Source organism: Leguminivora glycinivorella, chromosome 22 (assembly GCF_023078275.1).
Source record: "Leguminivora glycinivorella isolate SPB_JAAS2020 chromosome 22, LegGlyc_1.1, whole genome shotgun sequence".
Classification (NCBI taxonomy): Eukaryota; Metazoa; Arthropoda; class Insecta; order Lepidoptera; family Tortricidae; genus Leguminivora; species Leguminivora glycinivorella.
Window position 1 is genome coordinate 7290834 of NC_062992.1, and position 22564 is coordinate 7313397.

General features: G+C 37.1%; 3 protein-coding genes across 5 annotated transcripts in view; 1 reads left to right on the forward strand and 2 right to left on the reverse strand.

Annotated features, from left to right (window-relative positions):
* The first annotated feature begins 1059 nt into the window (after positions 1–1059).
* Positions 1060–11231, forward strand: LOC125237910 (60S ribosomal protein L7). Its single transcript, XM_048145146.1, has 7 exons — positions 1060–1168; positions 1805–1952; positions 3979–4098; positions 5044–5133; positions 9004–9147; positions 9585–9737; positions 11071–11231. The coding sequence occupies exons 2-7, from the start codon at positions 1809–1811 to the stop codon at positions 11209–11211; spliced, it is 792 nt and encodes a 263-aa protein (XP_048001103.1). The 5' UTR covers positions 1060–1168; positions 1805–1808; the 3' UTR covers positions 11212–11231.
* A 1091-nt stretch (positions 11232–12322) lies between these two features.
* On the reverse strand, positions 12323–14896 carry LOC125237869. The gene is made up of 2 exons (XM_048145097.1): positions 12695–14896; positions 12323–12459 (listed from the first exon to the last, which is right to left on the reverse strand). Exons 1-2 carry the CDS (start codon positions 14819–14821, stop codon positions 12355–12357), a joined length of 2232 nt encoding a protein of 743 aa, XP_048001054.1. The 5' UTR covers positions 14822–14896; the 3' UTR covers positions 12323–12354.
* A 2302-nt stretch (positions 14897–17198) lies between these two features.
* The window catches only part of LOC125237685 (transcription factor AP-2-epsilon), a 100304-nt gene continuing 94938 nt past the window's right edge, over positions 17199–22564 (reverse strand). For all 3 annotated transcript variants that reach the window (XM_048144832.1, XM_048144831.1, XM_048144830.1), the window contains 4 exons: positions 20500–20618; positions 19969–20111; positions 19336–19503; positions 17199–19005 (listed from right to left, as the gene is read on the reverse strand). In XM_048144832.1, coding sequence (XP_048000789.1) covers positions 18898–19005; positions 19336–19503; positions 19969–20111; positions 20500–20618 — 538 coding nt within the window. In that variant the 3' untranslated portion in view covers positions 17199–18897. The remainder of the gene's footprint in view (positions 19006–19335; positions 19504–19968; positions 20112–20499; positions 20619–22564) is intronic.

Here is a 22564-nt window from a genome sequence, read left to right on the forward strand (position 1 = left end):
CTCTTTCTACCTTTTTATCTAATAAAGATTCAAGTACGTGTTTGTTTCTTAAATACTGACGAAATCGTATTTACATAAAATGTTTGAATAGATGTTTGCACAACATTTAAGTAGGTACCAAACTTTCAAGCTAGATAGATCGCAGCATCTACCTAAATGTCGTTACAGATTAAATCCTTATTGATTTTAATGTGTCATTCTAGCTTTAAATCTCACTTTTACGCCATTTACGTAAGCAATAATGTACCTAACACTGCAAAAATATAACAACCACTTACTTTTCTGGGTGTCTAGGAATTCTAAAGAACATTCTGACATTTCCGCATTTTGAGAACTGTTCTCCATACACCCATAAACACTACAGTAACGAAAATATCTGGGCACATAGCCTGCGCCAAAATAAATAAACGACCTAAAAAATCAAGTTTCTGCCCGCTCTGCCGTTAATACATGCTATGCCGGTGTCCCGATATCCGCTACATACATACTCATTTCCCCATGTTAGCTAGTAGCACGGGCTAGCCTGAATGTCTGAATGTGTTAAATCGAACTATATATCCAGAGAAGTGGTAGCAAAGAGTAGTATAATATATATGAGAGTTCTCATTCGCATTCGCTTGGCGAACGTGTCAGTTTGTCGAACACACCTATGATTATGTGAAAAAAAAAACGGATACCGTGAGGAAACCTGGCAAATTCCAAACGTAACAGGCAAAGTAGAATATTCATACGACTTTCGTTTTTGGTAAATGGTGTTCGCCATTACTTGCTGTTGCCAGGCGTGTGGAACTGGAACAGCGACAAGTAGTCAACAAATTCAAAATACGCGCGACCGGAAGTGGGTACATGTACCATCAGCTAGATAATGGCTAGATAGAATACCTGTATTTTGATCCGTATATTTATTTGATAGAAATAAATTGTTATCTTTTACAGCAAGAGTTTAAATCATGTTTAAATAACTATACGATTTACTATTGGCTAGATGGATGAATCGTCAAAACTGAAGTAACGAAAAATCTAGGGTCTACTTGAACTGACTTCTTAATATTGCCATACAAAAAGAATTCAAAATGGCCGACGCAAAAAATCTATCTTGTCTATGATTTCTGATCTGTCTTTCTTTTGATAATTTGACACACGTGCCGCGTGGAGTTTTACTTCGCAGGTTGTTAAATATTTATTAATTTTGTAATTAATCGAGGAAATAATAACCCCAATATCGTTAGAAAGTAATCACCAGTGCCCGTTTATACAATAAATAATGTGAAATTGTTGAAAAGTGCTCTAAAACTTCGTCAGATCGTGCGGACGGGTGACATGCCGCCTCACAGTGAACAACATTTTTTATACGATTTTGATTTTGAAAAGTTGCCTCTCCTATTTTTATCACTTTAATGTGATCATTTATAATAGTAGTATTTAATTGCATGCCTGCCTTGGATGCTATCATGAAATGTAGAACAAAAAATCCAACCTAACCTAAAAACAATGTTGTCACGCCAAGAACACGATAATATTTTATAGAACTTGCAAAAATATGATGGACAATTAGCGTATTACTTCTTTTGTCAAATGTATTTCGTGTGTTTCATAATTTTTATCATAAACATACCCTCAGTTCCACGCTTATAGATGACTCAAACTAGATTTGAAACTACTATTATCTTTTATCACCCGTTTTAAATGTTAGTGTATTTAGCAGCCACTCCTACGCTAATTCTTACCAGTAATTTTTTCAACAGTTTTCATTCCATAAACATTTATCAATCCAAAAAAATTCACAAGTCCCATAATGTTCCAGCACGATGGTTGCCACGACACAGAAGAAGGCTGCGGCCGAGAAGAAGCCCGTGAAGGGCAAGGAGGACAGCAAGAAGCTGCCCGCCGTCCCGGAGTCCGTGCTGAAGCACCGCAAGAGGAGGGAGGCCCTCCGCGCCAGACGCGTACAGGTATATACTAATTAGATCATTTTAGTTCAACTTACAGAGCTCCAAGTCGTTTAGCATGGGTAATTTTTGTATTGTTTGACTTATTTGTGTTCCTCATGTGAAGGAGTCATTGTTTTCCTTTACAAATATTTACAAGCGGAGAGGGCTGATAATCATGTTATTACTTGAACAACCCAATATTTCGGCTAAGATACAGAAACCTGCGTAACTGTATAAAAGCATAAATTATCTAGTTTCTCAATTATTGGATAAAAATTTAAAACCCTCATATGTGATTTGTCAAAAATTAGTTAGTAACCTTACACAAATTAAGTTCAGAATTCTTAAGTGACTACAATTTTATTAAGATTTGAAAAGTTTTCATATTACAAAGCATAAATACTAGGGTGTTTCATACTTGTATGGGAAAAATAAAATTGTGATATTTTTTCTGACTTCGCTCGGCTTTCGGTTCTAGCTTATCTTAAACGCCTATATACCAAATTTCAAGTGATTTGGACGTTGTTTAGAGGTCGCACTGGATGAACAGTTTGAAAAAAAGTCGCTAAAAAGTAATGTTACTCAATTTTATTCTCAAATAAAACAATAGAGTAGTTGTAAGTTATTTGAAAGTAGAAGTTAACTTATTAATCTTAAAATACAACAGTTGTAACATCCATTCTTGATAAAATAAGTCATCATCATCATTTAGCTTACATGTGTAAGCCGCAACCTTATCTTTTGTTCGCAAGTAGTAACGCATTTTCTGTGATGTTCGACGACTTTCAGTGAGAACCGTTTTGCTCTTCATCTTTGACTGGAGCGTTAATTTTTATTATTAAATATATAGGTATACTTACTCTTCTTTGCGGTATGATAGACTATTGTTAGACTATCGACCAAGTCTGATGTTAGGGCTACAATAATCGCTAACATCCTGGACATTAAATAGTTCGAAGACAAAAATCAAAAAGGTAAGTAGGGTCTATATCCCGGTCAATATACTTAAGTCAAAGAACGATCTTGTTTTCTTCTTTGTCATCACACTCTTGGCAGAGTGGTCGTGGTCGTCACATCAGGGGTGGTAGCAAGCTTAACAATGCATCGACATTCCTTACGCATTCGTAGAGTGGGCCACTAAGTGCAGCCTTGACTTGGCTGGTCCATCGCATCTGAACCTTGTCCAGGATACTCTTAGCTTTCTTCTGCAGCACCACATTTCTAGGAAATCTATCTTCTTTTCCCTTGAAGTCCACGTCTCAGCACCGTAAAGAAATATGGGAAAATTGAGAGATACTAATGCCCTGACAAGTCACATTTTAGTGGCATTTGTGATGAAGATTCTCCATATTTTGCCGAGCCGGTCCATGGCGGACCTGGTGATAGCCATTGTGCCGCTTGATATCATCCACCTATCCTGTTATCAGTGCCCCGAGAGGGCCGAGAGACCTCTGCTTCATGCCAAAAACAGGACAAAACACCAAAAAAACTTGTTCCTTAGAAGGAAGTCGAGCGTCCAAAAAAATACCATACCACCTTGCCTAGAAACTAAATGCCACGTCAACTAGTATTTTTTTAAAAGAACTTGCTTCAATATAAAAACTTTTCATTAAAATCACTTTTAAACCACCTACTACAAAAAGTTACATAAGTTTTGTTTCTAGCCTTTCCTGCGCCCATACTAACTTCTTCAGACAAAAGTTGCCACAGTGTGCGACCTCTAAATATTGTCCGATTTCCCTGATTTTTGGTATATGGGCTCTGTATAGGTGTGGAAACAAGAAGAAAAGCGAAGTCAAAGATAAATCAAAATTTTGGAAAAATGAAACACCCTAATAAATACTATAGATGTTTATGTAGATGAGAATGAATAATAGAAAAACATTGCTATTAGGATCATACTTGTTTACATGATGATACACAATTTAAAGGCATAGTTCATCTGATAATGGTGCTGTCAATCTTCTAATCTGATTCCTATTTACATAAATACCTAACCCTACCGTAACTATACAATCTAACATGTGAATCTAACATGTGAATGCAGGTCACGATTAAGAGGCGTTCAGCAGCCATCAAGAAGAAGAAGGAAATCTTCAAGAGGGCCGAACAGTATGTTAAGGAATACCGCATCAGGGAGCGCGATGAGATCAGGCTAGTAAGACAGGTATGTTTTTGACTGGTATTTAAGCTTGAAAATGTAACATGTCCTAAGTTTTAGATTCTGGTTATTCAGAACTTTATACCCATTTTAATTTATGGAAATTCATTAAAAGACAAACTTCTTTCAAATGACACAATCACCTTGTCTAAAGAGGTCAAATGCAAAAGGAAGAACAATTGCGATTTGGTTGTTATTCATCAATATGTTTTGCTCCGCACGAGCCGCCTGCACTTATGTGCAGTTTGGCGTTTAGGAGCATACATCAAAATGAGCGCCCCTATGGTGCCCCGCGCCGTGCGGTGTCAACTTTCCTAGCGCTCGTACATTTATAACTATCGACTACGTGTGTCATATGTTATATACAATAATATCTTTCTAAAGTAGAATACATCTCATGCATTTGTTTGGTGTATGGATAAGCAAATTTATTTTGCGAGGTTTAGTGGAGAAATGCCTTCTAGAAGTAATGCATTTGATGGGAGTACATTTACTGTACCTAAGGCAGCGTTCCCACTTATGCGTCGCGTGTCTCGGGGCGCGCAAGGGGCGTCCGCGCCACGCCGCTTAAGTGTAATTCAAAAAACGTCTCCTCAGTACATTTTGTATAGGAAAGACGTAAGACGCGCCCTAGGTGGCGTGGCGGCGGCGGGGCGCGCGCCGCGCCGCTCGGCGGCGCGCCTTACGTCCTTCCTATACAAAATGTACTGAGGAGACGTTTTTTGAATTACACTTAAGCGGCGTGGCGCGGACGCCCCTTGCGCGCCCCGAGACACGCGACGCATAAGTGGGAACGCTGCCTTAGACATGTCTGTTTCCTAATGTCCACTTGTCTTTGTGTGATTTGTTCAAATTATTATAGAAGTTATATTCGCTGCTTTAGTGCCATTGTATAGACCCCTGTAAATTACGTATACCAACCGGCAAACTAAATGAATGTCTGTGTTTTAGGCACGCAACCGAGGCAACTACTACGTGCCTGGCGAGGCCAAGCTTGCCTTTGTCATCCGTATCCGCGGTATCAACCAGGTTTCCCCCAAGGTCAGTATATCTTTACTTTCAATTTCACTCAATTCATTGATATAAAATACAGTAACATTTGAACTAATGTTTGACTCATCAAAAATTATGGCATAACCTGTTCTAATAATATTTCAGATGTTAAAATCCTCCCGGACCACCAGGTTGAATTCCTAAAATGTTGAAATCCCGTAACGTTGACTTTTTTCAGTTTCGCAAAATGTTGAATTCTCATAACGTTGAAATATCAAAAAGTTGAATTCTCAAAATGTATACTTTCAACATTTTGGGATTTCAACATTTTAGGAACTCAAGTTTATATTCCTGGAATCTTTTTTTAACATGGGTATTTTTTAATATGATTTCTACTCAGAATCGCGAGCTTTTTGGTCCTAATAGGAGAAAAAAATGTACCTTTGATGGTCATGAATTTCAGTCAAACTCCAAAGCAGCTGGCTATGACGAGCTACCCACGTCAATCATAAAAGAGAACTCCTCAGTGTTCGCTTTTGTTTTAAGTCACCTGATAAACTTGTCTATGGCTGAAGGCATCTTTCCTGATAAGCTTAAACTTACAATTATCAAACCTTTACTGAAAAAAGGAGATATAACCGATCCATTAAATTATAGACCCATAGCGCTAATACCAGTGATATCAAAAATCTTTGAAAAGATTATCCATAAGAGGATATCAGACTTTATGGAAAAATATAATATCTTATCCAAAGATCAATTTGGTTTCCGCAAAGATAAATCTACTACATTAGCTGTATTGGACTTCATGACAAATATTTTAAATTGTAGGAATAACAGAACACCTGTCACAGGCATTTTTATGGACATGTCAAAGGCTTTTGACAGGGTGAGCCATGACATTTTGCTAACAAAATTATATCATTATGGTATACGAGGGAACTGTTATGAATGGATAAGGACATACTTAAACCAACGTCTGCAATGTACGGAAATACCCAAATATGACGATACCACAAAAATGCTAATTAAATATAGATCGGATTATATTAATGTTACAACTGGTGTCCCTCAAGGCAGTGTTCTTGGACCATTGCTTTTTCTCGTTTACATTAACGACTTGCCAGACATGCCCTCTCTTACCAACCATAAAATGACGCTCTTTGCCGACGACTGTTCTATAGTGATACAGGGAAAGGACACTCAAAATTATGAAACAGTCATTAACAGAGTTTTTGAGGATGTAAATGTATGGTTAATTAATAATAATTTAAAGGTTAACCTCCTTAAGACAAAATTTATGGAATTTTATGCACCGCAAGGAAAACCAAAGAATATCAATATAAATTACGACGGTCATACAATAGAGGGTGTGTCATCAATTCGTTTCCTGGGTATTATTTTAGATTGCCACACAAACTGGAAAGAACACACCGAAATGCTCATTGACAAGTTGAACAGGTTTATATTTGCCCTGCGAAGGATCTCTCAAATATCGTCACAAAAAACTGCATTATTAGCCTTCAACGGGCACGTAATGTCCAATTTGCGTTATGGCATAGTACTTTGGGGTAACTGTAGCAATATGCAAAAGGTATTTCTGCTACAAAAGAAATGTATACGAGCTATATGTGGTGTGCATCAACTAGAACCCTGTCGACCTCTCTTCCACGAGTTAAAAGTGTTGACATTGCCATCATTATATATTTATGAGATTAGTCTCTTTGTCAAATTGAACATAAATTCATTCAAAAATAAGGCATCAACCACAATTTATCAATCTCGACACGGCTCTGATTTATGTTATCCCTATCTCTCTAAGACAGCTTTTTTTCAAATAACATACTATGCATGACAATTAAAATATTTAATCATCTACCCCTAGATATAAGGAACTCTGACATGCCCGAATTTAAATGTAAATTGTATAAATTTTGTTTAGAAAAATGTTTTTATAGAATAGACGAATATTTGGCATCTGTAAATGAATGAATAATATAATAATAATAGGATTTTAATAATAATATGAATTAACAGTAATCAGAATTTTAATATGAATAATTGAATTAATAATGTCTAATATGTGTAGACTAGGCTTGTACAACATACTTTTGTATATAAAGATTAGATTTAGTACCTAGTTTATAAGAATATTTTGCATGCTTCTTCAAGCAAAATGTACGCACATTATTAATTCTGTCCACCTATGGTTAACACTACATTTTCGCAAATAAATATATCTTTATCTTTATCTTTATCTTTATCTTTAGTCTTCAGACTGTATTTAACCCATTGCTGTAACGGGGAACAAAATTTTAAGGCATTATGCTCATCAGTGGAGTCTTGGAACTTAAATATGCCCTGAAACTATATAGCATGTAACAAAAGTCAATAGGGTGCTTTGAGATAATTTCGACATACAGAAATGCTCGGGTAATTTCAAAAGGGGAATCTTGATATGATGGAAATAATGGTGATTTTTATGTGACTTTCAAAATTAGACGACGTTCGAAATTACCCCAATGCACAGCCGACAAGACCAATACCCTGATTGCTATTTAAGCGGAAAAAATCGAAACTCATTTTTTTCGAACTACGAAATTTTTTCACTTGTATCACACTTAGGGTCATTAGTAACCCTATCAGCTGTTAAAGTATCACTCGGGACCTTTGCTACACCCTGTATTCAACATTTTAGGATTCAACAAGCTGCAAATTCAACTTTATGCAATTTGGACATAAAAAGAATACAACATAATGCAAATTCAACATTTTAACATTCAACATCCTGCAAATTCAACTTTTTGCAAATCCATCATTTTAGGAATTCAACTTGGTGGTCCTGGAGGGTTAAAATGACAGTTTTATTGGTCAAGTCAAAATTACATTGTAAAAATTTTAATAGAAGTAATTCTATAATGCTATAATCATCAGCATCTATTTTTAATTGTTGGTCATATTTTTATCTGGTAGCAGACTATAAAGTTCGAGTTATTGTAAACTAGCTTTTGCCTGCGGATTCGCTCGCGTTCGAGACGAAAAGTAGCCTATGTCACTCGATCCCTTCGACTATCTCCACTTAAAAAATCACGACAATTCGTCGCTCCATTTTGCTGTGAAGGACGGACAAACAAAGAGACACATACTTACCCATTTATAATTTAGTATAGATGCGCTCCGCACGAGCCTCCTTCATTCCTTGTGGGGTGGCACATTGGTAGCGCAGAGTGAATTGAGCGCCCCTATGGTGCCCTGCAACATGCGGTGGCAACTTTCCTAGCACTCAAACATTATATTCTTATCTGACAGTTATTTTTCTTATCAAAAAAGGTAATTTATGAAGATACTGGCTTTTGCCCGCGGCTTCGCTCGCGTTAGAAAGAGACAAAAAGTAGCTTATGGCACTCTCCATCCCTTCAACTGTCTTCACTTAAAAAATCACGTCAATTCGTCGCTCCGTTTTGTCGTGAAAGACAAACTAACATCCCATTACTAATCCGACTTTCCCATTTATAATATTAGTATGGATGCTTTAACACTTGTATATTCAATTTGAAATACTTCCTGAGCTGAAAGAGAAACATCTATTAGGAGACATCTTTTAGGAGCTGATCTGTGTTCGTAGCCGAATGCACAAACGCTCACGAAACGCTCACTATAATATCTCTTTCGTAGCTATCTATCTCTATCGCTCTTTCGTATTGGCGCGACAGAGCCAGACTACATTTTTGCGGTGTTTCGGTGGCGTTTGGCGTCGCAGAAATGTCATTCGGCTACGCCCCCTGCCCTGATAATGCATTCAAAAGAACTGTTCAATAGATTAATACGAAACACATTGACTTGGTCTCATTACTAAGATCAGATAGATACAACATTTAAAAAAGATTAATGTGATATTAACTTTTAACTTCTACACAGGTCCGCAAAGTCCTCCAGCTGTTCAGACTGCGCCAGATCAACAACGGCGTATTCGTCCGCCTCAACAAGGCCACCGTCAACATGATGCGCATCGCCGAGCCCCACATCACCTGGGGATACCCCAACCTCAAGAGCGTCCGAGAGGTAAGTTTCCAGCTGTTCACAAAATGCTCCACTGTCCACATAGTCCTCCAGCTGTCCACACAGTCCTCCAGCTGTTCAGACTGCGCCAGATCAACAATGGCGCGTCTTACACGTACACGTACACATATCACGTTTGCCGCGCGAGGAAATTGCCTCGCTCAGTGTGGACACGGCTATAGCAGACATTTAACACTTTCGCAACCAAGAACCCTGTGGGCACTCGTAAACTTTGCTCAGATGTCGGAGAACCCGCTACGCGGGTTCTCGCCATACACGCGGGCGGTTATAAATTACGACCGGTTCCCCACGTGCGCCAATTTTTGTCTAGTAGTGAATGTGTTAACATTTACTGTTTTGCTTCAAGATTCAACCTTACCCCTTTAATTGAAAACATAATTGTTTATTCACCAGACTATATCATTGTTTTCTTTATTCAGCTGATCTACAAGCGCGGTTTCGCCAAGATCAACGGGCAGCGCGTGCCCATCTCCAGCAACAAGATCATCGAGGACAAGCTCGGCAAGAACAACAACATCATCTGCGTTGAGGACCTCATTCACGAGATCTTCACCGTCGGAGACAAGTTCAAGGTAATTACAGAATACAGTATTAATCACAGCATAGCTAATAGCAAGGAAATTTGTGCCAATCCTCATTATTGCTACATAGCAATGCTAAGCTGTGGAGTCATAATCGCCCGAAAGTCAGTGTCTGACCGCTGCCACACCTCGGACACTGGCGATCAAATATATGAAAGAGGCGCGTTCCTAGCACACAGTCTAAGCTTCTGTAGGTGAACGCGTACTATGCTTGTATGAGTGAAATATGACAGGTCGACTGTTCGCGTTTTTGACAAGCGGTAACTGTCAGGTAACCGAGAGGGGGTGGGCGGCACTTTCGGCGGGGAGCGGGAGTGGCCATACTGTACGATAGTACTCTTTATTATACTGTGCCGCTGCCAAAGGTGGGTGGGTAGAACCACTCACCTCGCAATGAAACTGCCTTGGATGCTACTTGATAAGTGAAGGATATGCCTTGCCTGAGGCAATGCGATCGCGAGTGCTACTTCGCCTGAAGCACGTCTAATTGTATGAAATTGGAATTTATAACTTGCATTGACGAGACTATTACAATCGCTGCCGACAAAACTGGGTTTATCTCTAAAATTAAGCTATGTTTAGTCACTCATGAGACGTCAGTTTAACCGTAGTATATTATCAGTTTCCTAAAGAGGTTGCGCTCCGCACGAGCCGCCTGCATCAGTATGTAGGTTGGCACTTTGGAGCGCAGAGCACCCGAGCGCCCCTATGGAGCCCCGCAACATGCGGAGTCTACTTTCCTAGCGTTCGAACATTCATATTTACACATTCATGCATTCGTATTTAGAAAGACCATGTTGAAGCTAACTGTAAATTCTTCTGAAAAAATAGACGTCTGTGGGATTTGGGGTTCAATTTTGTTGCAGGTGATGCTTTCTCTCAATTGCTAAAAGTGAGCCTGAAACTTTTATTTTTATTTTTTATTTAGGTAATTACAAAAAACAATTCAAGGGACCGTCCACACTCAAGAGACGCATGTCCGCCGAAATGGAACGGACGTCAGCGCCACGCCGCCTGAATGTAATTTAAAAAACGTCTCCTCAGTACATTTCGTATAGGAAAGACGTAAGACCCACCCCCAGGCACCGCCAAGCGACGTCCCTTGCGCGTCCTTCCTATAAAAAATGTACTGAGGAGACGTTTTTTAAATTACATTCAGGCGGCGTGGCGCTGACGTCCATGCCGCGTCGGCGGACATGCGTCTCTTGAGTGTGGACGGTCCCTAAGACAACAACTACAACTTGAGCAGTTCCGAGAACTGTGCCTATCCCTTTTAGAAAAACAGTCTTGAAAGTAGTGTCTAAATTAGAACGTGTTTCCACAGTACGCCAGCAACTTCCTGTGGCCCTTCAAGCTGAACAACCCGACCGGCGGCTGGCGCAAGAAGACCATCCATTACGTCGACGGCGGCGACTTCGGCAACCGGGAGGACAAGATCAATGAACTCTTGAGGAAAATGGTCTAAATAAATACTTATTCTAAGTACGCGCTGTTTGTTTTTACCCCCTTATAATATATGTCGTTCTTAAGCAAAAGGTTCGTATCTTTAAACGAATTAAATACCAGTGTCAAAAGTGTGCGTATGCGTAAGCGAGAATATTATGGTACCCTTTGTTTAATAACGGCACAAACTTCATTTGAACAGCGTCTAACTCTGCTATGGTTTGAAAGGAACCGCTGGCGCTAAATTCTTCCCGGTTTGAATCTAAGGTCACCCAAGGAACGACTGTCAAGTTTCAGTTCGTAAGCTGAAGACCCGGGTTCGATTCCCGGCTCTGCCACCAGTGGGCCCTTCTCGTTTTTTCTTTCGTGTATATCTATTTCAATTTATAATATATAGTAGTGTGACTACTCGGAAAAAGAACAAATCAAAAAATATTTAATAAAATAATTTGATTTGTTCCCTAGTTGTTTCAGTGCAGGGTCCTTTGCAATATCATCCCTACTGTAGTGCAGAAATATACATATTGGCGTATTTATTTAAACTTTATTGCACAGTATAACAAATAAAGTACAAATGGCGGATACAATGCCTAAAGACATTCTCTACCAGTCAATCAACAGGCTAAACAGCAAGTAGTGAGTGGGGCGTATTTATGCTATAATTGGCTCTACGGCAGAACAAAGTCCTATAAGAGGCCTGTCCTTCATTGGCAGTTCAAAAAAATGGTTATCAGGATAAAAGTCAAACAGTAAATTCCATTTCAGTACACATATTTAATTATAACGGTATTAAAATTAATATCACACAGTTTCTTTATCACGGAAATTTAATCAAAAGTAATAACTTTATTTAACTTGTTGCAAAGCAAAGTTGTTAAGCATGTTTTTCAACAATCCCATTTCACAGACATCCATTTTGAAAGATTCTCGACACTACATTGTCCATTATGACTGAATACTCGACCAAGGAGAAAAATTCAAATTTTGTTCCGCGAGCGTAGCGAACCTTGAGCGCTGTGAGGGTTTCAAACAATACACGAAGGCACCTGCTGCGATGGAGTGGACGCTGGTTCGATTCCAGCTGTGGGCAACTGGAGACCTTGGGTCACTTTCTGATTTATCGCCTTTGAACGTCTAAACCCGCGAAAATCGCAATATACTGAACTCAAATTGGCAAATTCCCTATTGTCTTCTGTAACTGTTCAGCTAAATGTTGAAGATGTGCTGAGGTTGGACTCTCCATGCGGTCTTTTATGGTCTTTTGTAGATTCTGAAATAAAAAACATAGATATAATAAACTTGCAATGACAAAATGTACCTATGCCTATTATTTATGAATAATGACGAATTTCAGTAAAATTGACGTCTATACTGACAAGTTTCTTCACTTTATTACATTTCTGAAGTTATCATTTGCCTTTGCAAGAATAGAACCCAACTGGGTTGAAAAATATTTCGCATTTGTAGTCTTTTGTCAGTAAATTATAATTATTGATAATAATTACCTCAACATTGGTATAAAATGCATAATCTGTGAATTGAACATCCGGACCGGTCATCTTGTAATCTCCATAAAGTAAATCAGCAAAGAAGTTTCGTACACCCATCACTTTGCCAATATCAGCACCAGACACTTTGATTACTGGACTTTCATCTGTTACGATTTCAACATCCACTTTGTGCCTTCCAATTTCAAATGTTAGGTTACTATTGGATTTCAAAAACTCTTCTGAAGACAGTTGCTTTGAAAGATACTCCGCCTTTCTTGTATTTAAATAATTGAACAGTTCCTGGTTTTTAAATATTTCAGCATAATTTACTGGTAGTTTGACATACATGGAAAATTCTGACTCTGATGGATTTGTGGTATCAGTGAATTTAAATAAATTCCCATGTTGGTTGCTGGCAATTTTTGCAATCATCTCATCGATTTTTTCTTGAGGTTCTTTCAGACTTCTTGGTCTATTTGATATTAAATCTGTTTTGATGAAATGCTCTGAGTTTAGAATAATTTCTTTTGAGTACAGGGTTGTCCATGTTGGTTCTTTAGAATCAAAAGCACCCGGCAGATGAGTGACTATTTTTATGTTTACTTTAACAACAGACATATTTGTCACGGATCTGTAATCAAGAGGTATTAACACATTCATTTTATAAAATGTCTCTGATAAATTCAGGCTGTTAGTTTTCAATAGTTTATCCTCTGAAAAAAGCGATATGTGTATCTTGGAATTCCTGAACAGCTGTGACATAACTTGATTAACTAAATTCTCCATTTGCATTATTCTCGTTTTTACGAGGAAGTAAACTGACTCTGCTTTGAAATACTCTTTTAAGTCCTCAGTTATTGTTAAATCTGGATTCTCTTTGACAGCATCCTCGTAATGCTCATAAACAGTGATTGTGTTTTTTAAAATGTTGTCCATTAAATCTTGTCTATTAGATAAGGCCAGTGCGGTGATATAATTCCCTTCTTCATTAAGTTTTTCAATCAGTACATTGTTCTTATCAACTTCTTCTAACAACTTATATAGGTATTCAGAATTGTTTAACAGTTTCTCAACAGGGCAGTGCACCGATGGTGGCTCCAGGTAGCTTAAGTCATCGTCTGGTATAACATAGATCAGCTTCGAAAATGTGGTGCAGACTAACTGGTCTCCGACCCGGACAAAGTCTTTGACCTGCCGGAGGAAATATTGCTTGAAAGTTATATTAGAAAAAATGTTCTCTGTTTTCCATATAGAAAGACCGTCTGTGTATATTAATGTGTCTTTAAAAAGTATGAACTTGTTAACTGCAGTGTTTAAATGGATTGGGACAACCATTTGTGGTGTTTTCTGAAGTGAAAGTTTTAAAATGGTGCCGGACTTGAGAACTATTATCAGATTAAATTCTTCCAACTGTATGATTTGGATATTGCATATTTCAGACGGACATGAGTAAAGCTTGATCAGCTGAATCTCATCTTGCACTGTGTTAGAACTAAATAAACAGGCAAACAAATTCATTCTGTCAAATGACATAATTACAATATGAGTATCCTTTTCTATAAGATTAACACTAAAGATTCGCTTTATCTCTTCATTATTGCTAGTGATCTTGGAAGCAGCTAGCAAACATTTGTCTTGAGTAGTTTTCAGAGCTAGACCAATCTCATCCTTATAACAAATTGCAATCTTTCTTTTTGGTTGGAAATCACTGTTTATTGTATTTAAACAAAGGAAGTAAGTTCCCGATTCTCCTTTTAAACTCATTACATATTCTCCACATTCAACGAAGGCTAAAATATTCCGTTCGCGCGGTAAAAAACTCGTCTTCAAACGTTTGTGGGTGTTTTTGAATTTAAGCGAAGTTACGTGCACGTGTCCACGGCAATCAAGGCAAATTAAATAATTATTCGATATTATAATCTGTTGCACTCTAAACTCTGGAGTGAATATTCTCGTAGTGTCTTCAAAATTCATGTTTTCGTACAGAAATAACTGGTATTTGTTCCAGAATATAAAGATTGAACTTGACGAGTTGTACACTACGTTTAAATTGTCCAATAAATCGTAACCACATTTGTAGCATTTCTTTGCATCTAATTGTTCATCATCACAGACGTCCATTTCACTCATGCTTAAATCCATTTTAGATTTAGACTATATAAATTAACTTATTGTTTTACTCCAAAAATACGAACCGGCACTGTGTTTAGCGTATAGGTTTAGCGGTAATTTTTCAATGTCAATTTTGAGTATTTTGACATTTTGGTTTCGTTCAGAAATATACATTTCAATACGTTCGGTAATGGAAATGTGAGAGATTGCTTATTATCAAACTTATTATTTAGACCTGGGGGGTTACCATGACGTACTAAAGACGTTCAGTTTAGGTTGAGAGAAAGGGACACAGTTATAGCAGTTACATAGCTCCGTCCCTCTCTCTCAACCTAAACTGAACGGCTTTAGCACGTCATGGTAACCCCCTGAATAACCAAGTCAGTTTTCTTTTCTTAGCTCTAATGCCTACTTCTAAGAGTACAGTATCACAGAATATATAAAAGTATAGTATGGTATACTATAGTAGAATATAATAAGTCCAAAATGTTAGTTAACCCAATCGCTAATAGATGGCGCTAGGCCTTGATTTTGATAACACCAATAACGAATTTTTTACTCTTCTCTATAACCCTACTCAACGCTAGATGTCGCTCCACAATTGGTAGTGTGTGGGTCAATATGTATTGTTAAAATAAGGAAATGATTTTCTGAATGTTTTGTGTATTATTTGGCACTATGATAGACCATTTTTGCATCACTAGCATAGCAAGCGTAGTGAAAGATTTAAGTGTTAAGTCCAACGGGTAAATAATTTTGCCTCCATATGATTAAGAATGTCATCGTCGAACTACCACAATTCTTTATTACACCCTTTCATTCATTAACTAACGTTAAGGAGAAATAAATTAAACAATTATTGAAATAACATCATTCATTTACTCTGGGAAATGAAACAAACACAATCTTATCGATATTTTTTCAGAAATATCTTCACAAGTATGAGAAAATGTTACATTTCAATCAAACGTATCCAAAACCGTGTCAAAGTAACATATATATAGTGCATTGAATAAAATGTGCGACACAATTTTACCCTGATTCAAAAACTTTAGACTGAAGCTAGGAACACACTACGCGGACGTCCGTCGTGAATCGACCGCGGACGGGAATCTGGACAATGGAAATACACATAACCGTGCAAACTATCGGTCGACGGACGCGGACGTGGCCTTGAGCGCACGGACGTCCGATCGAAATCTGGCTCTCTGGATGTTTTGTTCCGTGCACACTGATAGGTCGCGGTCGCGGTCGTTTTACGACGGACGTCCGCGTAGTGTGTTCCTAGCTTTACAGAGCCTTAAGACAAATGAGGTAATCCCCGAAATGTAGAACATAGTATAATACCTACTATAAGCGTTGTGAGAGAAATGGGCGATTCTCCGTACAAAAATAGTCCCCTTTTTACTCAATTTTACGTATGTAAGAATATTTATTGACCACAGGTTTGTTCGATTTTACGACATTTTTAATTATTATTTTATGAGCGGTATGAGATAAAAAAAAACAAATGCCTAAGTTGAATTAGGTTTTTGTTCAGTGAAAAGTTCGTTACAGAAAATTTGTGTGTTATAATATCTAAGGAACAAGTAAAATTGGGACCAAGTTTGTTTCCAAAGGTATCGCCAAATATGTTTAAAGTTACGGTAAATGAAATGACTTAAGAACCGTAATTTATAAAACTACAATTTAATTATTGAAATTAGATTCGAAGCTTTTGTAGCTTTATAAAATAGGGCCAAGTTGGTTCTTTGCAAAATTTATTGAACGTGTTTTGTTATAGTTTTGACAGAATAGGTGTGACGACCATTTTAACCTTTTAACCTTAGTGTTAAGTAGTATTAATATAAAAGGGCCATTTTTTTTTCAAATTTGTCCACCCCACTTATTTTGTAACATGGGTATTTTTTACGCGATTCATACTCAGAATCCCTAGGCCTTTCGATCCTGATAGGAGAAAAAAAATGTCCCAAGACTTCCATACATTTTTCAAACCTTCTATTCCGTTACCGCCATACAAAATGTATGAAAAAATTGTAACGGAATAGGAAAAAATCTTGAGACACTTTTATCTCCTATTAGGATTGAAAGGGCTCGGGATTATGAGTGGAAACCACATAAAAAAACCAAATACAAAAAAGTGGGGTGAACGACTTTGAAAAAAAAAATGGCCCAAAAACATTAAATTAACATTAAATTTGTTAAGGTCTAATGTACCTAGAGTCTGGCTAATGAAAGTTGAGCCCGAAAAAACGTGGCAATTTCAAAAAAATTGAAGCTGGCAACACATTGATAACATGGTTTCTTTTTTATTAATTCTAATTAATTTACAGCACTTACTTTACTAATTTTTATGGTGTTATTCATTATTATTTATAGATTTCGCTGTTAACTTTTAATTCGAAATTCGTTAAAGTGACAGTCACACTGACAGATGACAATCGATGATATGACATCCAGAGTTGCTGTTTTAAAAAAAATCTGGGTTCAACTTTCATTAGCCAGACTCTAAATATTTTAAATCTTACAATATGGTTAAAAGGTTAAAATGTATGTTATTAAATATGGCAAACGTCTTAAAAACATACAAACTTATAAAGTAGTCTTTGTGGTGGTAAAAGTAACAAAAATCGCTAATCTACTTCAAGTTTCATATATTTTTTATTTTATTTATCATTTGGCACATGATTACAGATCATTGTTCAATTTCAAATTTGTTGAGCAAGTGAGTAATAATTTGTGATATTGTTAATGAAATTACAAAATACTTTAAATTGCTACGATTATCAACCAATAATATACCGGGTATGCTTAAAAATAATGAAAAAAATTGGACATTCAAAACGCTGGATTATGTGTAGAAAGAGAAGAGATTCAACTCACTCTCCTACGATTCTTCTCTTTCCGAACAGAATGTAGTGGATGATCGCTTCTCCATACAAACCTCCTGATACTAGTCATTACAAAAATACGTTTTGCCATTCTAATGGAAATTAGTTGAAAAACTTCATAGTTCTAACTTCTACGCTTTTCATAACAGTTAGAAATAAATTCAGAGCATAGTATTTGAATATGTAAAAAAAACATTAACCAAATCTTCTGGAGATTACGTTTGTATGAAAAAGCCGCTCTCCTTTTTCAAAAATGACATTCTGAATTTGTTGTTTAAAATAATTTGTGTATTTAATCTAAATATCGGTAAAATTTGATTGTAGTGAATCAAATAAATATTCAGTGGTACGAAATTGTGCGTATCAAGTGTGAACCTCGTAGAACTTAAACTGTGTGTGTATTTTGCTTATAAAAATACAATTTTTTGAAATATTGGCACGATCTACACCAAAGTAATTTAGTTCTATAAACACCACAACTGAGAATTGGCAAGACGGTACTCATAATTATTATATACATGCGACAATAATAATAAATATTAAATACTTAATCATCGGACACAAGTATCCGTTGTTTAAACTAATTGGCACACTTTCACATTGAGTCACTAGCAAAATTATACCTAACCTTAACTAAAGAGGTTTCATCTAAATTCGAACGATCGGTGAAAATGCTATGTTATCCCTTAGTATGTAGTATACATACTGTACAATAAATTATTTACAATTTGATATGTGTTACTTATTGCAGTTTTTGTCATTGCATCATAACCTCGTAATAAAAATAGTTCGTCTCGACGAAAGCACGAAATCATGGCCTGAGAATTAATTCTACTTTAAATGCTAATTAATACTATGGGTATTCATTTTATAATCTATATTTACAAATCTCACAATCTTGAGTATTATAATTGCACTTTATTTGTATGCGGGCCACAACGAAGATCGTCATAAAAATATGTCAAGATATTCCGTCAGTAGAAAAAGCGGGAAAAAATCTTGGCTCTAAGGCATTTCCTCCCATAGACAGTTAGAATGTCGCGCCTCTTTCTACTGACAAAAACATGTTAGACAGACTATATTTATACGCAATCTCGTTTTAAATTTTGTTTGTTGGCAGTAGAACGATATGATTGATATGAAGTAATTCGTCCATATGGACAGTTCCTTGGTCATAATCTCTGTGGCGCGGGTGTTTCCGCCGGTATCTTGGTGTTACTTCTTGATGTCGGGGTCCATTTTGGTTTTGTCCATCGATGACGAAACCATACCACTTTGGGGGTATAATTTGTCTAAATGCTTGAGGGATTCGTTTAGGAAATTCTGAAACAATAAATAATGGGTTATTTCGCAGAAAATCATTTTAACCTTTTCACCTTTTAAAAAGAGCTATCTAACTAGTGAGACAATCATTTATTAAAAGGTCTGACTAGTCGGTCTTAAAATTCATAATCTGAAAAAATCATAATCTTACAAAAATCAGATCGAGTGCACGGAGTTCCATACATTTCGCGACTGTCCACACACAGTCTTGTTTTTTAAGATTATGAATTTTCAGATTGATCTGACAGATTGCATACAAGTCTTTTTTAAGATTATGAATTTTAAGACTGTCTGTTGCCGGCCTTAGTCAGGTTACAAAATGACAAGTACCTGTATAGCAGTCAGCGCCGCCACGATGGCCGGACCACCGAACCCGTGCGAGATGAGTGAGAAGTGCGTTAGGTGTCGTTGTATGGCCGGCTCTAGTAAGTGCGGCGGCCGGGTATTACATAGCGGTGAGCGGTCTTGATTCAGGAGGTCCATTAGCTCCTTTGTCACCTGAAACGTATAAAAAATTAATAAAGAAAGTAAATTGAATAATCATGCATATGTGGCTATCCATTATCACAGTTCTGTCAGTTCAGTAAAGCCTGTGTCATTATCATTAAGAGTTGGTTGAAATTTATTCAACTCTTACCCATAATTAGGTACAGTGATAGGGTCAATCAATATAGGCCTATACGAAGATATTCTGGCAATATTCAGATATTTCTGACCAAAGGCCTTGACAATTATAACACAGTACAGTCAGTACTATTTGCTCATAAAAATAGAAAAAAATATTTATTAACCAACCAAATTTGTTTTACATACAATAGGTAAGGTATGCAGTTAATCGATGACCCCCACACTAGGCTAGGCATGTGTCGTGGAAGTCTGCTACATACGTGATGTGACCAGATAACAGCGGCTTAAGAAAAATTAAATACTAAGTGCACCTTAACGTATAAACTTCTACGTTACCTGTTTAGTAGCTTGTAGCAAGTCCCGCCGCCTCCGCGCGTCATGCTCGGCATACTGTCGCGCAAGGTACTCCGCCAGCGCGCGCGCCGGGAACTCAGTCTCGCACACGTAGCCAAAATCTCGCGCCAGGTGCACTGCCTCCGCTAGAAAAAGAAAAACATAAGAATGAGTGGTGACACATCCGTCTTAACCTTTTGACCATTAGGGACGTTAAATGGCGCGTGTGGCTAGCCTAATATCAAAAGTCCTTACGCGCATTTCGTTAAGATTCACATAGTAAAATATTGAGTTCTCTTCTTTTTTACCTAACCTAATAGAAAAATATACATGCAGATTTTTTAGATTCTCTAGTCTACTATAAAAAAATACGACAGTGACAAAGCACGTATAATAAGAACAAAATTAAAGAAGGTAGGTACTATTTTAGAGGAACTTTGCCGTCGGTGTCATGCACCTTATATGCTTTTACGAATGAACATTACGGCTGCATGTTTGAGAAAATACTATGGAAATAGTAGATATATTATGTACCTTCGACTAGGCTCGTGAGGAGCGTGACGTTGGCAGCTTTCCGCCGCCCCGCGGGAAGGTTCAGTCCGATCTTTTCCAGCTTTTCCCGCAGTAGGCGGCCGCCATTTTTGCTCTTCGCTCTGTAACAAAGAGAAAAAAATGTAAACGTACATAAACAAATTAAATATTAAAATTGTTATAGCACTCCAATGTAACGTGGGTATCTAATAAATCGTTCCATTTTCTTATTTATATAGTAGGCTCATTAAATTGTATTTCAGTTACTTAGTAAGTATATCAATGTGTACGCATGTCACTTAATGTGCTTTGTTCAATAAGTAATTATTTATGTTTGAATTAAAAGATTAGCCAGTAACGTAAAAATCTAGGCTTGTGGTAATTTTGTCGTTATAAGGTTGGAAGGTTATAATGTTTTTCACTCGCCTTGTGTTTCGTGTGATGTGGCAGGAAAATCGTCAATTGTATTACCATTATTCTTATAAAAGTGACTATATATCCGACAGACAAAGAAAGTTTAAGATGGCGCGAAATTGTTTCGACACCAAATATTTTGACATTACCGTTAACGAACTATTCAGAGAGGACAGAGAGTAAGTACATTAATATTGTATGAAGGAACGGGCAATCGTTTCATATTACGTCGCTTGATCGCAAAGTAATTAAATTGATATGTTCAGAACTTCAGACATATATAACGCCACTTTAAACGGTATCTATCCTAGCCTAGCTAAAGAAAATTACTCATTTAAATCATATGCGTGTGTATAAATCAATTCAAGTATGATTTATGACTTATTTTTAAAACAAAATGTCATATTAGCCGTCCACTTACTCAAACCCATTCAGAAGCCGTTGACCCCACGCGCGGCAAAAACAAAAAAGTAAAAAATGACGTTTGTCAAACTTTTGACAGGTCGCGTGTAGTATCGCTACTGGCCGGTAGATGGAGCTACTGATAAACTATCGATTACCGCCAAATGTACTTACTTGATTGACGCATAGAAAGTTATTCGAAACCGTTTCGATTTACGTACTTGAGATAAAGTATCATGTCGCTTATGTCGACTGGGTGAGGTATAAACTAGTATAAGTTTTTGTTTTAAAGACGCAAAGTGAATTTTGTCGGTATGTATGTCGGATGTTGTTACTCCGAAACTGGCTACCAGTATTAACCGCCGGAATATAAAGGCTCGTTAACGAAATTGTTTTCGATAAATTTCTTTGATGAAGTTTCCGAATAAGCGAGCCAGGAATGCTGGTAGATTATGATTGATTGAAATTAAAGTGTATTTCGAACGATTTTAGGTTATCACGTAATAAAAATGATTTAATAGATTTTTTGAACGAACCGTTTTTTTGGTGCGGGTTCGTTACTTACCTATGTTGTTAAAACCAGTGCCGGTAACGTAGTTTAAAAAAACCGGCCAAGAGCGTGTCGGGCCACGCTCAGTGTAGGGTTCCGTAGTTTTCCTTATTTTTCTCAAAAACTACTAAACCTATCAAGTTCAAAACAATTTTCCTAGAAAGTCTTTATAAAGTTCTACTTTTGTGATTTTTTTCATATTTTTTAAACAAATGGTTCAAAAGTTAGAGGGGGGGGGGACGCACTTTTTTTCCTTTAGGAGCGATTATTTCCGAAAATGAAAATATTATCAAAAAACGATGTTAGTAAACCCTTATTCATTTTTAAATACCTATCCAACAATATATCACACGTTGGGGTTGGAATGAAAAAAATATCAGCCCCCACTTTACATGTATGGGGGGTACCCTAATAAAACATTTTTTTCTATTTTTTATTTTTGCACTTTGTTGGCGTGATTGATATGCATATTGGTACCAAATTTCAGCTTTGTAGTGCTTACGGTTACTGAGATTATCCGCGGACGGACGGACGGACGGACGGACGGACGGACGGACGGACAGACAGACATGGCGAAACTATAAGGGTTCCTAGTTGACTACGGAACCCTAAAAAATAGCCAACATAATACTTTACAGTCTACACCTACACATACATAGACAAAAACGGTCACAAATCGTAACTTCAATATGTTTATTATTT